The sequence below is a fragment of the Apaloderma vittatum genome, unplaced genomic scaffold (assembly GCF_000703405.1).
Source record: "Apaloderma vittatum isolate BGI_N311 unplaced genomic scaffold, ASM70340v1 scaffold25622, whole genome shotgun sequence".
NCBI classification, from domain to species: domain Eukaryota; kingdom Metazoa; phylum Chordata; class Aves; order Trogoniformes; family Trogonidae; genus Apaloderma; species Apaloderma vittatum.
The window spans coordinates 1-15844 of NW_009704519.1; the positions used below are offsets into that span (position 1 = coordinate 1).

The following is a 15844-nucleotide window of genomic DNA, read 5'->3' on the forward strand; positions in this document are numbered from 1 at the left end:
GTGGCTTTCCTTCAGGCCCTCTTCCTACTTCTTTTTTTTGACTTAGAGCAGACCCCTCCACAAGGGCGAGCGTGCTGGCTGCCCTTCGGACGGATCTTACACTGGTTTGTAAGTTAAGGGTATTGTAGGTTCTTTAGGTTGGAAAAGACCTTTCAGGTCATCAAGTCCAACCGTTAACCCAGCACTGCCAAGGGAAGAAAACTTTATTTTAACAATTTAAAAGTTGCTTCTCGGTGTCATCAAGAGCAAATCTGAGAAAAGAAAGAAGGCAAACATTCCTAAGTGTTTATAATTGAGGGTACAGACTCAGCATAGGTATAAGCATTTATGAAAGCATTTCAGTTATTTTACATTTAAGAACACACTGTTCTTGATTTCATGGTACAGAGACACTCGCCAAAGGCTTTTGGAAAATTGTGTAAGCTTTGCTCATTAAGTCTCCTTTATCTACAGTTTTATTACCTCTTTCAGAGAGCTATCAGGTTTCTTAAAAAAACCTCTAGTCTGATCCTGTTGTATCTCCTGTGAAGAAACACCAAGTGGACAACAGAGACTTATCACCCCGACTCAGGTCAAAACCTGGGTGATAATTTCTGTGTGTCACGCAAGTGTCAGGACGGTTACAATGTTTTCTCTGGAAATGGGGAAAGCCCGCAGGTGGACCCAAGAGAGGAGACAAGACAGCCTGGCTCAGCTCGGCCCAGCCTGGCCTGGCATCGCAGGACCACGTTTATCCTTATGATAATTGTTTCTGAAGTCTGTTTTTCCAGATGCAGAAGGCAGTGCAGGGAGCACAGTATATAAAACTCCTTTCACTACAGGCCCTACAGTGGTGACCAGCAGCTAAAAGTTGGCAAACAAATCTAACATCGGCTCAGGTACATGCCTGAAGGAAATGGAAGCCCACTAAGGAGCTTATAGAAAATTCTTAAGATGTCTTCTTTAGCTTTTAAATTGTATTTTATGTATATTCTTACACTATAGAAGGGGAAAATGATCTTGGAATATTTAATTTCATACATTGACATTCTCACTATTTCCGTTTGCCTGTTGGGAGGCAGAAATGTTATGATGAAAGCCAGGAGCGATACACCGAAGCAGTTCTCTGTCAGGCAGCAAGAATGAGAACACTTACTGCTATTCACTTGGTAACAATTTAACAACTGCACAGGGAGAGCTGAAGACCTGGGTGGGCAGCCTACAGTCTGTACAAACAGCCCTCCTGCCGACAAGCAGGACACATTGGAAAGATGGTTCTAGATTGCAGCAGAGAAATTACTCAGCATTGTCTCAGCCCTTTGATCCACATCAATATCCCCTCTCTGCGTATCCGACACGAGTCTGCCTTGTGTGTGTCAGTGCCGTCAGGGTTACCTGATAATCAATTCCAACAGCGGTCATTTAAGTTCAGACAGCGGGGAAAAGCACAACATGACAACGTGGACACTGAAATAAACCGTCACAGGCAACTGCAGCCTCTAACCCCACACCTGTGTGGCGTGGCACGGCTGGAACTGAACGTCCCGTAAGTCAGCCTAGACCAGGTTACCGACAAGCTCTTTCCAGCTCTATTTCCTGCGATGACCAGATGTCAGAGGATCCAAATGTGTGGAGGTCAGGTACAACACAGTGGAGGTGAGGGCTGTGACAGAGAGGTACAATAGTTAGGTGATGCATTCTTGTAAGTACTTCATGTATTTGCAGCTCATAGAATAAAAAAAGAATCTCTCTAGTCACCTGATCTAGAAAATAGAGGTGCCAGATCCTTTTAAGTCAAGCCATATCCTGGCATACTTGGCAGCACGACCTCTAGCAAGTTTCTCCAGCTAACCCTTTGTTTGATTAAGTTACTGTCACCTCTAAATTAATTTCATGGATTCCACAAATTAGGAAAACAAGAGGGCACACAACATACCCTACAAATGTATTTTGCTAAAAGCTTTGCAAAAGTACTGTAGGCACAGCTGAGAAGCCACATGTACCTACACCTGAAGCTCATTGCTGTACTGGAACCATGAGAACCTGCGTCTGTTCAGACTGGCCTGCGTGGGCTGCCCCAGAGCCAGGAGCAATGGGAGCAGCACACCCTTGCATGGAATTCTGTCCAAGCGAACAAACCACACAAACCATCACAAAGTTATATATGTTACCCCATAATCTGCATGTTTTTGATGGGTCGTGGTTTGGTTTTGCTTTATTCAGGTTATCTCCTTTGATATCCTGACTAATTACAAGTTTTTCAATTTATTTTTGCACTTCTCTCTAAATATGTAATGAGGAAGAGCAACAAAGTTACTCCATACAGTGTGTGTATGTGTATATATATATTTATAAAAAAGCAGCAAATACATTTTGTTAAAGGTAGGCCAGATTTATTTGATTTTCTTGCCCGTTACCCATTCCACTGCATGGGACAGATGTTTCCAGCATCTGAAGAATTTAAGGCAAAAAATATACGGTCATCTAACAACTTCAAGGAATGATTGAGCAGATTTCCTTAGCCTGTGAGATGCAGTGGGGCAGACTAGACAATCAGATCACCTTCAACCTCAAAAACAATGAATTTGCGTTCTGGTCCCAGAGACTGAGCCAGAGGCAAGTAAGCTCCAGTCTCATAACACGGCTACAAAATCTGCCCAAAATACTTTTTTTTCCTTTAGGACTGTTCACAACTTCTCTGATGTGCCACCTGGAATTTAGCTGGCTATCATTATTAGCCCAGTTCCTACCTGGAATCACAAGAGAATATTCCTTTCATCTAGGAAAAAACATATTTGGGTCTGTTTCTTCAAGACAAAAAAAAAAAAAACAAGGAAGGAAGCTGTCTTGACAAACAACTAAAATTCAGTTATATTTCAGATGATGGAACATTTACAATTTCTTTGCTTTATGTAACACTTGCTAATGTAAACAGTGATTAAAATGTGAACATTTCAATTAAATACCTGTGTTTGAAAAGATCTAGGAAAACGAGTCAAAAAGTGTCACAGAGGCATGGTAGTCATGTAACAAGGACAGACTCAAAGTGACTGCCAGACATGTCTACTCATAAAATAATAATTCAGGCCTCCTGGGAGGGGTCCTGTATTTGAAATGTTCAGTTAGTTCCACGTAGATAAAACTTCTCCAACAGGAAAATGACTGCAGCTCCATACTCCTTGGTTTACAAACCACTCCTGGTTTCTGGAAACACGGAACATTCGTTTTAACATCCTCCTTGTTCCTCAGTGCAATGTCTCTTGATCCCTCCCTCTCTCAAGCGTTTCCCTGCAGCGAGGCTCATGGATGGTGCGTGCAAAGAGTAGGAGCACGAGAGGACACTGGGCAGAAGCCCGTCATGTGGCTCAGTCCAAGAAGAGAAGGCACGCAGATATCACAGGCACAGTGTAAGGACCTGAGGAGAAAAGTCTAAGACCTGGATCATACTCTGAACGTATCAATTCACTTACCAAACTTTACGTACTGGCCGCATCTATTTGACTTTTCAAAAGCAGAGAATGCCAGATATGATTAGAATCAACAAAAACCAGCCAGCCAGATCACCTCTGTAACTTTGCTCCAAATTCCACGTCACCTTGAATGGGAAAAATATGTCGAAGGGGAGTTTCCAGTGCATTTGGGGTTGACCTCGTGGAGGTTCTGGCCATTCTGTCATGTCAGCGAAGGTAACCACAGTTGTCACAGGTACCACGCTTGTGCCTAGCAGCTGTAACAAGGAAAGCACAAAGAGTTTAGCAAGCCTAATGCAAAAGATATATCCCACCTGGATTTGCTAACGGAGACTGTAGATGGGCCGGTAATGGAGGCTGGCAGGAAAGATGTCTTTAGGATGGCAGGAGTTGGGTGTTCACATACATTTTTAGTGGAGTAACTCCTCTTTCCAAAAACTGATACTTAGCAGGTAAACGGAGGGCACAGGTCTCAGAAAAGATCATTAACTGCTGTGTATCACGTGTTACAGATCTCCCAAATGGAAGCAGTGACTTGAGCTCTGATAGAGTAAGCCTTCTACTCAGAGGACAGACAAAACAGCTAGCTGGTGGTGAGAACAGAAGCAAAGCTAGCTTTATTTTCTATAAAATCAGGTATGTTATGTCAGAGAAGATCACGTGGCCCTTTGAACAGGTGATTGCTCTGAGAAACAGATAGGGCTGCCACAAGATTTGATCCTTTCAGTAAAATATCAATAAAATAAAGCAGGGACCTAATACACCAAATTTATTTCTCTCATTTTAGGATATTGTTACAGAAAGGAGACAGAATGGTGGGTCAGTTGGTAAAGATGGAAGAGGGGTCTGAACTTCTGAGGCCTCAGTTCCTTTCTGTCTCAACAAAATGCTGTAAGACAACCAATACACTTGTCCTTGAGCCATGTGGAGCTTCGTGGCTATCTTGAGCTGATTTAAGACTGTGCTGCTGCCAGAAGAGCAACTTCAATCCCTGCCCCAGCTTCCCAGCTCTCCATGCTACCCTGAAGAAAAGGAACCTGCGAGCAGCATTCCTTCTGTGCTTGCACTGGTTTAAGCCAATCTTTGAAATCATCACCTCATTCACTTTGCTGGAAACAATTTAAAAGATTGCCTTTAGAGCAAAGTTGTGCAGGAAGTGTTCAAAAAAGCTCCAAGGCAGAATTCATTATTCTTAACAGAAACGTACTGAGACTCCTGTTGGGGAATTTTTGTGGTACCTCTTGAGGAAAATTAAAAACACTTCATGTTTAAATGCAAAAAAAAAAAAAGAAAAGAGAAAAAATTGCATCGGGTAGAGTCCTACTGCAATATGTGGTTCTGTGTGGAGTCTGCAAAGATGCGTCAGGAGCAGATTCGTTACATACACTTGCATCAGCACCAGCCCCAAGAGCTTCAGTGCGGGGCAGCTCAGCCTGGCGGTGAGTCCACCTCCCCAGCCCAGCTCTGCTGCCCACAGGCTGCCCCTGAGCTCTGGCACCTGAGCGTTCCCATCCCAGGGTGACCACATGACAACGCTGAGGCTGCTGCTTATCTCACCTCCAAGGCCAACTTCCTTTGCCTGGCATTCCAAAACCAGTTTCGCTCTGTCTTGCAGTTGGACCGTCTTGCCCTCTGTGCTAGATCATTCCTTGGTTGCAGATTCCCAGAGCACTTACAAACAGAATTCCTTCTTCACTCCTAATGGATATCAGTTCTCCCACCACTGAATAACTACACTGTAGATACAATCGACTTCGTCAACAAGAAGCCTCAAAACAATTCTGGCTTTGTGTCTGGACCTTCGAATTCTCCTTTAAAATCAGAGAGCTTAGTGGGGGAAAAACCACCCCACACAACCCTCCTCAGCAGCCAGGAGACTGGAGCCACAAGCAATTCCCAGCATGTCCTGTATAGCTCTACATCATTTAAGATTGTCTGGTATTTCCAGAAAGTCAAAATAGGGCTGTGACCAGATATTGTGGAGGGGTGTAGAAAACAGGAAATCTTTCCCGGGTTCTGTGCTCTAGTCACTCACTGAGGCAACTCCCAGTGACACAGCGTGCTTTAAACAAAAAGGTTTTCTCTAGAGAATGGACAGATTCTGGTTAAAACTGGGAAGGGACATAATGTAAAAGTAAAGCAACATACAGCATTCATCTGTATGCTTAGAAATGGCTGCATTGCTTAACTGCCAGGTACGGTACCGGCTGGTACCTTTGCTAAAATGTGTTACTAACAACCCTAATTTGTGGGTCACAACTGATGAAGTCAGTACTGATTTTAATGGCGTGACTTTTTTTCTTGTTGCCAGAAACTTGCTTCGTTATTGTTTGCCTTGCCACCTGTCTTAGAGCTCTAAAGTAATCAGCTTCAGTTGCTCAAGCAGGTGAAATCTGAATCTCATCATTCTTGACTGTTTAATCCTTACTGAGGGACATGCACCCTGCACTTTTACTAGGAATGCAAGTCTCCCTCCTCAGGCAGAAGTTTTATTAATGAAGCCATGTAACATCTCAGATCTAGAAAATATCTTCAAGGAGGAGAGGTGTCAGTTTGCCTCAGAGCAACGTGTGTTTTACAAAGTGAACGTTTTCCTACCATATACCGTGGGACACATCCCAATCTCATTTAGACTTAGTTTGAAGTTCAAAGAGTAGTAACAGATCGGACAGACACTTGCCATGTCATACCTCACTGCCATGGGCAGGTGTGAGCTGCTCCCCCCAAAGCTGTTGCAGAGAAATATAAGCCTTGAAATATATCTGCTGCCCAAAAGGCCTTGTGATGTCAGGAATCCAGCCTCGCACCAAAGTAGGATCCACTGACACACGCTTGAAAAAGACTGTTAGTTCTCCTTTGTGGATCTGTTATCTCTACCTTCCTGCTAAATGGTTGGGGGAGGAAGGAACCTTTAAAAGGGATCTGGTCCAAACCCCTGCAGTGAGCAGGGACATCTTTATCTAGATCAGGTTGCTCAGAGCCCCATTCAACCTGGCCTTGAATGTTCCAGTCATGTAGTGTTCTCTTAGAAACCTGTTTTCTGGCTCACAACCTTTGCCCCTAATTCTTCAGTCTGCTGTCATCAGCATGAGACTCTTCCTCAGCTACCTGCTGGTGATTTCAGAACCCCCAGAGGAACAGAACTATCTCCTTGCACAGCTTATCAGCATGCTGTGGAGCCTGTGAAATATAAATCAACTCAAATTCCATATTGAGGCTTTAAGAGACAACTAGATAAATGTGTAGTTATCAAATATTTGTAACTACAACTTTACACTGAGCATATTTACAAGTTTAAAGTACCCTTAAGTGGCAGAAGTCGGGTCGGAAAGAAGGTACCTTTTCCAACTGAGTGAGGACTACTGATAAGCCCATAAAACCACCTTTGTCTATGGAGCTGCTAACTACAAACTCTTGCCATTGCAGCCAGTTCAGTAAATCTCAGCAGTATCAAGACCAATTGATTGCTTTATTCTTAAATAACTGTGAAACCCCTTTAATTACCTAGCTGTGTGCGGAAGAGGTTTTAAATTCCATACCTTCAGGGGATGACACTGATAAAGGTACCGTGCACCCAGTATCTGAGCCTGAGGGTTGGACAGTAGGCCGGCCTTACTCCACAGGATCTGTATCTCCAGGGTCACAGGAACCACGCAACAGGCAGTGCAATTCACAGCCTGAAAAGAAAATACACCCCAAACATCTTAATCTAGTACTTTAAAGGTGAAAAAGAACCACTGTTGTCAAAATCTAGTGTTCTGCAAAGCTCAGGACACAGAACCTGAATCTGTCACTTCGGCGCTAACAGTCAGGCTCTGCTCAGGTCAACCACCTGTTCTAGAGCTCCATCCATGTCGTTGTCCTCTCATTTCTAAACAGAACGTGTCCCAGCTCTAGCACTTGGATTTTGCATTCTATTAGGCCATCTCCCAACAGATTAATAATTACTCAAAATAGAATTTCCCTCCTCCATAAGTACTTGGATTGCAAACTTTTACCCTTATTAGGTAACAAATAAATATCTCTAGAAAACGCAAAGGACAATAATAATAATAAAATGAACAAATTAATAGGAACTAACCAGGTAGTACTAGTTCTAGAAGGCTGTCAGAAAACTCAGTATCAAACTCTTTTTTACCCATTTAAATAGCGGGAATAAGAGTCAAGAGATATTAAATCTGTAAGGGTTGTTGGGTTTTTTTGTGGTTTTGTTTAGCAAGTATCCTAATAATACGAACCATAGGAAGAATGACTGCCTACAGGCATTAAGACCCCTGAGAGTCAGTGGATCATCATACAAAGAAAATAAGCCCAGATGAACAAGCTGGTTCTTCTTTTCCCCGTGAGAGGAAAAACATTCATAGCTGATCTTTCTGCATTCCTACTACCTGCACACTGCAGTTCTGGATCAGAATGGTTGTCCACTCGTCTTCCTGGGCTGGATGAGCACTGCCCGTTATAGCAAGGTTCTCTGCTCTGTTCACCCCCTGAAAAGCCTTGTATAACTTCTGCTGGATGTAACTACAGTTACTTTCTTCTAGTATTGGGGGTAGGCTGGAAATGAGAAAATAACAGCTTTGACAAAGTGATTTCCAGGACAGGGAGGAAAAAAAAAAAAGCTATCAAAAAAAGCACTTCCTCCGTAATGAGTATTTCTTCTACTCTTGTAATGAGTCAACAGATTCATGATGGAAATATTGGTATTATTTGGACGCAGCTGCAATCCTATCTGCAGCGACAAGGGAAAACAGTAGCAAGGCAGGGTAACACATGATAAGGAAAACTGACAGCTCTTTAGCCATCTTATCACACCAGTGGTCATATACCTGCCCTGTCACCAGCAGAATAATTACACAAATCATGGAAACAATCACTTGTTAACATTCTATTATTATTCACTCCATAAATACAAACTCCACTCTTGCCCTAGACATGTTGCCAGACTAGTCTCAAAATGTCCCAGACCTTCAAAACGTTCAGACCATTCTAGAGGACATTCAAGTCCTCTTAGAAGTACAAGAAAGATCTGTAGAGACCCATTGGTGACCTCAAGGAAGGACCCAGGAGGCACAGCAATGCTTGAAAGACTTGTGCTTGAAAACCATCCTAAGTGAGTCCACACCCCCCAAACGTGTCAGGAACGGTGACTGCAGGATCTGTTGTTACCTGAGCTTGCAGCCTGTCCTCATATTTCTTCCAAACTGAACTGTGTGTCTGAGGGACTGTGAGCAACTTCCATCACCTTCACTCTGTAAAATGCTCATCTGACAGACTCCACGTCAAGAAGCCAAACAAAAGCATCGCCAAACAATACAGGACACCTAATTGTATTTAACAGTCCTCTCACCCCACATTCCTCCTTATGATCATTACAGGACTACAGTTCAGTCATGACCAAAAGGTCTGCTGATGGCTACCACAGAAGCTCAAAAATCCACACAGTGAAGTACCATAAGTCAATAAATCCAGCGATAAATAGAACTTGATAGCCGGAAAAGGATACATGCTGCACGGTACCACCGTCTGCAACCAGCAGTGGGGCTCCAGTGATGTAGCCAGGGTTTCCACTTCTAGGCAACATATGAGACAGAGCCCTGGTCTACAGAGAGGCAAAGGGAAGAAAGGAAAATATTAGCATCATTAAGATACATTCATTTCAGATGAGTAAATTCACTTTCTCAAAAATGTAAATGTAATCCGTTTGTTGAATGACAGAATATTATGCACTACTATAATCTCCATTATTTGTTTCCAAATCCTCTTTCTTACCTGGCAAGTTCCCAGTACCCTGATTACCAGGACAGTTCTTGAGACAATGAATTTCTATGGCTCAGCATTTGTCTCTAAGGAAGTGAACGTACCAGTCTAGGGACTTCTACAGACGATATGCACAACAACTCTTGCTGTGACCCCAATTTTGAGTGGCAGATTCCACTTCTAAATTGTTTTATGGGGAGAGCCTCTGGGGATAACTTCAGCAGGGTTGCACTGTCCACTTATCAACCTGTTTATATGAACTCCAGCACACACTAGTATTTCCCAGACTTCTATCCCCTCCAAAATAACTCTTTTTCCTGCTGCAGGGGCAAAGTTAAAGAAGTACCCAGAATAAATTTGACAACTTTGTTTAACAAACACCAAACACCGAAAATACAGCACCAGCTCCCATCCTTTCCTTCACAAGAACAATCTGGTGACCCTGATTTCATCCTCTCCCCTTCTTTCCTCATGAAACAAAACCCAAACAAAAACCCATAAAAATGCCCAAATCAAAACAACAACATAAAATAGTCACATCAAACTAACCAGTCCCTCCAAACTTACGGAGTGCATGACCGCAGGCTCACACTGAGCCCGGGTTTTTCTACTAACATGGTTTACTTGAGACCAAAGCGAGCAGCATCCTCTCCTTCCCTCAAGCACCACCTGTGTCCCAGGGTTCTGTTCCTGCCGCAGCACAGCGACACTGCTCTAATCTTACCCCGTCTCATCTGTAAAACCTGCGTTGCAAATGACAAACTAGGTAAGAGCCCAAGGAGGACGGCGGCACTGACCCAGAAGCGCAAAGTGAAGTGCTGCTGCAGAGAGGATCCTGAGCTCCCAGAGATGTTGCTCACTTTGAACCAGACAGAAACACTCTGAATTCCTCGTGTGCCACTAAATTCTATCCCGTAGATCACCTGAAAGTCCGATTCAGAGAAAAATCAGAGGCAGGGTCAGGTAATAGGGCAAGGAATTTAAGCTAGTGTTGAGATACCCAAAGGAAAGAAATACAGACACCTCAGAAACCACATTGTGACACGTGTTGTTCCTCATGTGGGGAGCTCCTGGTGGTGCGACTGCAGTGACCGGTACCTGCAGACAGTAAGCACAGTAACAATTAGCAGTCGTTAAAAAGGAGGGTGCCTTTTTGACTCTTTGCCACTGCTTCTCCATCAAAGTCAGATTTAGCTTCCTGCTGTAGCTGTGATCTGTGGACACAGCACCTGGCTCCAGCTGCCCAATGTTTTCTAAAAAAACAAGTTACCTCCCCAACTTCAGCGCTGCCTATGCCCATTTTAAAAATAAATCTTTCCTTATGTCCCTTTTTCTTCCTATGCCATCACATTTTTGTACAAAAAAACAAGTGTCTCAGACGTGGAACATTCCCATTCGCTCAAGTTCCCAACCCATGGGGATTACAGTAAATGCCTAAGATTCCAGAGAAGTTTTATTTCAGAAGCTGAAACTGACCTTCATAGACTGCGCAATGGTGTCACTAACCGGGACCTGGGGAAAACAAAAACCCACAACATACAATACCAATAAAACAACAAACTTCCTGGGTTTGCAAGTGCCTAAAGTCATTAAACCATCACTAAATAGAGCCTACATATTATATTGACAAAAAATACTTTGTTTACTCCACATGTGTAAAATGTGTTTTCAGTCTGCAATCTAGAAATCACAGACATAATCCAAAGAAAGCATTTGTGCAACACCAGAAGAAAAAAAAGTATTCTTGGCCCTGCTAATGCCCTGCAGAATGCAGATACTTGAAAATATCAGCATCTTTGATGCATTGCTGGAGTTCCTCCTTCTGGGATCAAGTAATTACTTCAGCTTCCATTTAAGGAAAAATTAAATTTTGGCCACAGTGAAAAGGAAAGACCTCAAAACAGGAGTTAAAATTGATCAACAGAAGACTCTCTGCTACAATAATCTACAGTTATGTAGATCTAGATTTCCAGTATAAGGGTAAACTGACTCATGAGCCTTAATAAAGGTGTTTTTCTTTACACTGCTGTTTTATCTTGGAACACCAGAGAAAGTCTAGAATGTGAGAAGAGATATATTCATGTTAACATTCAGTAAAGGCCAGCATGATGAACCCAGAACAATAAATAGGTTATTTTGAAATTACTTTCAGGATAAATAATGGAGAAATTGATATGGAATTTAATCTATGAATGTAAATACAACTAATATTTATAACTGGCCTTTAGTATGATTTTAGACACAACGTGTTGTGTAAAACAAATCCTTTTTCTTTACTAGGTACACAGTGGGTTGATCAAGTTGATGGAACAGACAGAAATACTTTGATAAACAGCCTGTTTAAAAAGTGAGAGAGCACTAGTTAAACCATTAAAATTGTGAGGTATCAGTAAGGTACCTGTTAGAAGCATTAAGAATTTGCTAATAACTGAAATTTAGCAGAAAGTAGCTTGAATTGAGGGATTATGGCCAATGGTGACATTATTAACAGGATTTCCAGCAAGGCAGCCTTAACACCGAGGAGACCAGGGATGCCACATCAGATGACCCTCAGCTCTCCAGTCAGCTGAAGCTGCAGTGGAAGGTACTGGAAAGTCAAGCAAATAAGATGTTGAGAAAAAGGAAGAAATATGACACTCACCTTTAGCACGGTGAAGTCACGGAAGTAGGAGGCAGCATCTAGGGCAGGGTCAGTAAGGCAGCTCTTGCTCAAGTTGGCAAAAATGCGAGTACAGCTTGTGCTTTTACTGTCCAAGAAGCCTGTGTTAAGACATGACAACAGATGAAACACAGCAAACCCCCCTAAGAAATCCTTCCCCCTTTACTAACCAGCAGGATTTCCATCAACACAAAGTCCAGTGGCTCCCGTTTTTACCGGCTGTCTAAGTGTGCTCAGCACAGATGAAGACTCGAAGTAGATTAGGATGGGATCACCAGCCTGAAATGACAATTTGGATAAATCACAACTAAAGGGATTGTGGAATACTAAGTCCAAGGGCAAAGTGATGACATCATCACGGCACAGAGGCAAATTTGCCCTTCTTCTTAGTGTACACCCAGTTTTGTCTAAAGGGTTGTCTAAATTTTAAATGTAGAAAAAACAGAAACTTTTTACACAATAAGGAATGAGGAGGTTGGACTAGGTGATCTTTCGAGGTCCCTTCCAACCCCTAACATTCTGTGATTCGCATCCTATGAAAATAGCTGAGAGATAATATGGATTATAGGTAGAAAAATAAGAATCTTTCAATATGTTCTCATTAGATCTCATCACAGAGACATTTAGTAAAAGTGAATCTGCAAACTGGTTGCTATTTTCTTTTGACTTACCCGGTAAAAGGCAGAGAATGATGGCTCGACTTGTGACGGGACTAAGAAAGAGCGTCCACCGTACTTGTCTAAGAACTTTGAAAAATTAGATTCTTTGATATTCTGCGGCTGTTGGAAATAATTCAGCTTTGCTAAAGGTTGAAGACAGAAAAAAAAAAAATGAATACACTAAAATCAAATTACCAGAAAAGACAGATCTAAGAAAAAGTAAATACTGTGGCAATATTTTTAAAAGGAACAACTTCAGTAATAGTAAGTTAGACAGTACCTTACTCAATCCATAGTAACACTAATAGGGCCTATGAACAGGACGATATCATGAGAACTACTCTGTACCGCTTCATGGGAAACAGACGTTAATAAATAAACGTGACTTTCCAAAAGCATGAAAACTCCTTCAGACAACTATCTTAATACGTGCTCTCACTTCTGTAAGACGCCCAAATCAGACACACTTGTTTTAGTGACAAAACACTACCAGTATGTGACTTCACTAAAAGCAACATTAAAGGGATTCAAAATAACTACAGCTGGTAAGCCTCAAAATACGTACGAACAGAGAACAGGTCTCATAAAACCTCCAGCCGTTCCACTGGTATCCCCCAGGAGCGATGCCCTCCTGACCCACCACATGCAGTATGGGGACAACGTCACTATGTGCTGCATTATTACTGCTAAAACACTAAGTCAAAAAATGGCAAATTATTAGGGACTTGGTTTGCAGGCGCATCCTAATGGACATGTCCAAACAACAAACATTTTAATACACACAAATAAAGCATCTCACAAGGTTCCAGGACTACAGATCCTACCAATAACAGGAGTGAGTGTTGGTATTCTTGATTACAGGAGTACCCAAAATAATTTAGGTAGTCTAGTAAATTTTGAGGGAAAAAAAAAATTAAGCTCTCAATGTAATTCTGCTGTTTGAAGAAAGAGCATATCCTCAGACTTACAGAGCAACAAGCAGAAATAAAAGCTTTTTTATATCCAAGGTTCACAAAAATAGGTGCACAGAGCAGTCTTCTTAGTATCCACTTGAAAGCATAATCACTAGACTGAAAAAGAAAACTACTAATTGTGCTACTCACAAGTACTTCTCTTCTTTGAAATGCAGTTCTTTATGTACTCTCGTATTATCAAAGCTGAACACTTGCTAACACAGATTAACAACACTACATAATGCAAAATATACCTGCAAACTGAAAGAAACGGCCTGCTGCAACAAAACTTATTCAAATCGTTTTCAGTGAAAAGACATATATAATTTGCTCACCGTGTAGTTTGCTCAGGAATGCACACTAGCTACTAAAGGCGATTTAATCTTGCAGAAAAACACAAAAAATAACTTCAAACAATTTAATTTGTCTGAAACTTAAAAAAAAAAAACACCACACCAGTAGTCAGGCTTGTGGATAATGATTCTTGTAACTTTAGAATGCACTCATATTTGTCCTTCCACTGATTTAGAAGTGGAAATAGCAGCAATACCATTCTAACACCTGCAAGCACTAAAGACAAAGGTGTTATCTTGAGTACCTAGTATGTGATACGGGAATGCTTTTAAAAGTATTTTAAGTATTTTGAAAATATCCAGTATTTCCAGCTGTCCTTGAGAACTGATCTCTTCCTCTTAATGGTCAGTTGGATCAGCAAGACCGCCTGACTCAGCCAGCGTCCCCGTCACTAGACAGAAAGAAGCCTGGGGAATGTGGCGAGCAGTCACAGTCAGTTTAAGATGTACGAGAAACTCCACCCTTAGCACAAGGCTGTAATGGGAACAACTGCAAAGAAGAAAGGGCCACATCACACAAAACGAAGAGAAGTTTGGGTCTGACGAGCTGTCAAGTTTAGAGGAACGTCAGACTTGGGAACAGCTGTCAGATGGAGAACAACAGTATGAAAAAGTACAAAACCAGGGTAACTGAATGATGACAATAGTCAGAAAAACAGGCAAGAGAGATGACTGGGTGAAGCAAAGGGTGTTTTACACTTCAGGGAAGACCGATGGAATAGAGTACTGCAGTCAAGAAGGAATGAGGACAGTCATGGAAAGAGCCATTAGTGACAAGCAGAGGAAGAAGAAAAACTGTGTCTTTTAGAAGTACCATAAAGATGTATCAGTAAGACTTGAATACGACTCTGGCATTCGCTAGCAGTGGTTTCGATGAGGTGAGCTCAACTTGTGCACTGCAATCGCTTTGCTAGTGGCCACGGTAGTTCATGATTTCACAGCCTGTTCCCACTGGTTATTTTCCCAGAGCCCCTGTCGAGCAGCTTCACTGCACCTCTGGCAGTGGTGGGTCATGTCACCATCCATCCTGCAAAGGTTCCTTCCGCAATCAGTTGATGACAATATATCTGTTTAGCTATTTCCTTGGGGAAGGCCAAAGGGGAGAAAGCTGTTTCCACCAGAAAACTTTATCATTCTTCAGCTGATCCCAAACAAAGTCCTTCCCAGAGGTTCTTCCAGCAACAAGCACAGAAAAGGGAAAGGCCGTATGACCAGTGAGTTCTGCTGTTCCCCAGTGCACGCTCCTAACATACACGTGCAATGAAATGTCTCGGGCTTATTCAGTGGCCTAATCGTGTGATCGATATGGGCCCCAAATATTAAATGGCCATAAAGATCTGGCGCCAGCAATCCGGACACAGACAATCCTTCCTTTGGATGAGATTACAAATTCAGAATCCTTCTAATCCTATTTTTATGATTCTATGGGTAGTGTGGGAAAAGGGTAAAATTTGGCTACATCCAAGCTACATCTTTAGTGATCAGACTCTGATTCACTATGGTCACTCTGGAACTACAACAGCCCAAATAACTAGTAACAATTATAACATCTACGTTTTTAAAAAAAGATTTCCTAAACAAAGGCAACTATGACTTAAACGTGTGGAAGGAGAGGTTACTTACGGTCATCCAGCTGCACACAGAAGAGCAGATCACGCTGACCTGGGATAGCAATGGTATCAGTAGGATAAGGAGCGTTACTTCTGAACACCTGTGATTTTTCCACACACACTTGACTCACAAACCTGCAAAGACAAGTCCCCCCACCATTAGAGTCTATTCTTGCATAATTTCACAAAAGAGCACAGTATTGCTTTTCATCATCTTGAACGAGCTACTGTACAACTTGCACTGACAATCAGTTGCAGAAAGCCTCTCTCATCACCGAAGAAACTTTGTGGATACTCTCTATGTGTGCGTTTGGAAATAGCTCTGAAATCCCTGGAACAAAAAGCCGTAAGGAAATCCTGTGTCCAAGGGCGACAGCTCCTCATGGCTGCAGTCCCCGAAGACA

At 42.2% G+C, this 15844-nt stretch overlaps 1 protein-coding gene across 1 annotated transcript; it reads right to left on the minus strand.

Moving 5' to 3' along the window:
• Positions 1-3484: 3484 nt before the first annotated feature.
• Positions 3485-15575, minus strand: TCTN3 (tectonic family member 3; the record flags this gene model as incomplete). The annotated part of the gene is made up of 12 exons (XM_009865084.1): positions 3485-3706; positions 6989-7126; positions 7838-8003; positions 8616-8713; positions 8953-9048; positions 10004-10129; positions 10230-10304; positions 10683-10718; positions 11848-11966; positions 12036-12144; positions 12537-12667; positions 15454-15575. Coding segments are annotated over 12 exons (1438 nt in total), but the record flags the coding sequence as incomplete, so codon positions are not given.
• Between the last annotated feature and the right edge of the window lie 269 nt (positions 15576-15844).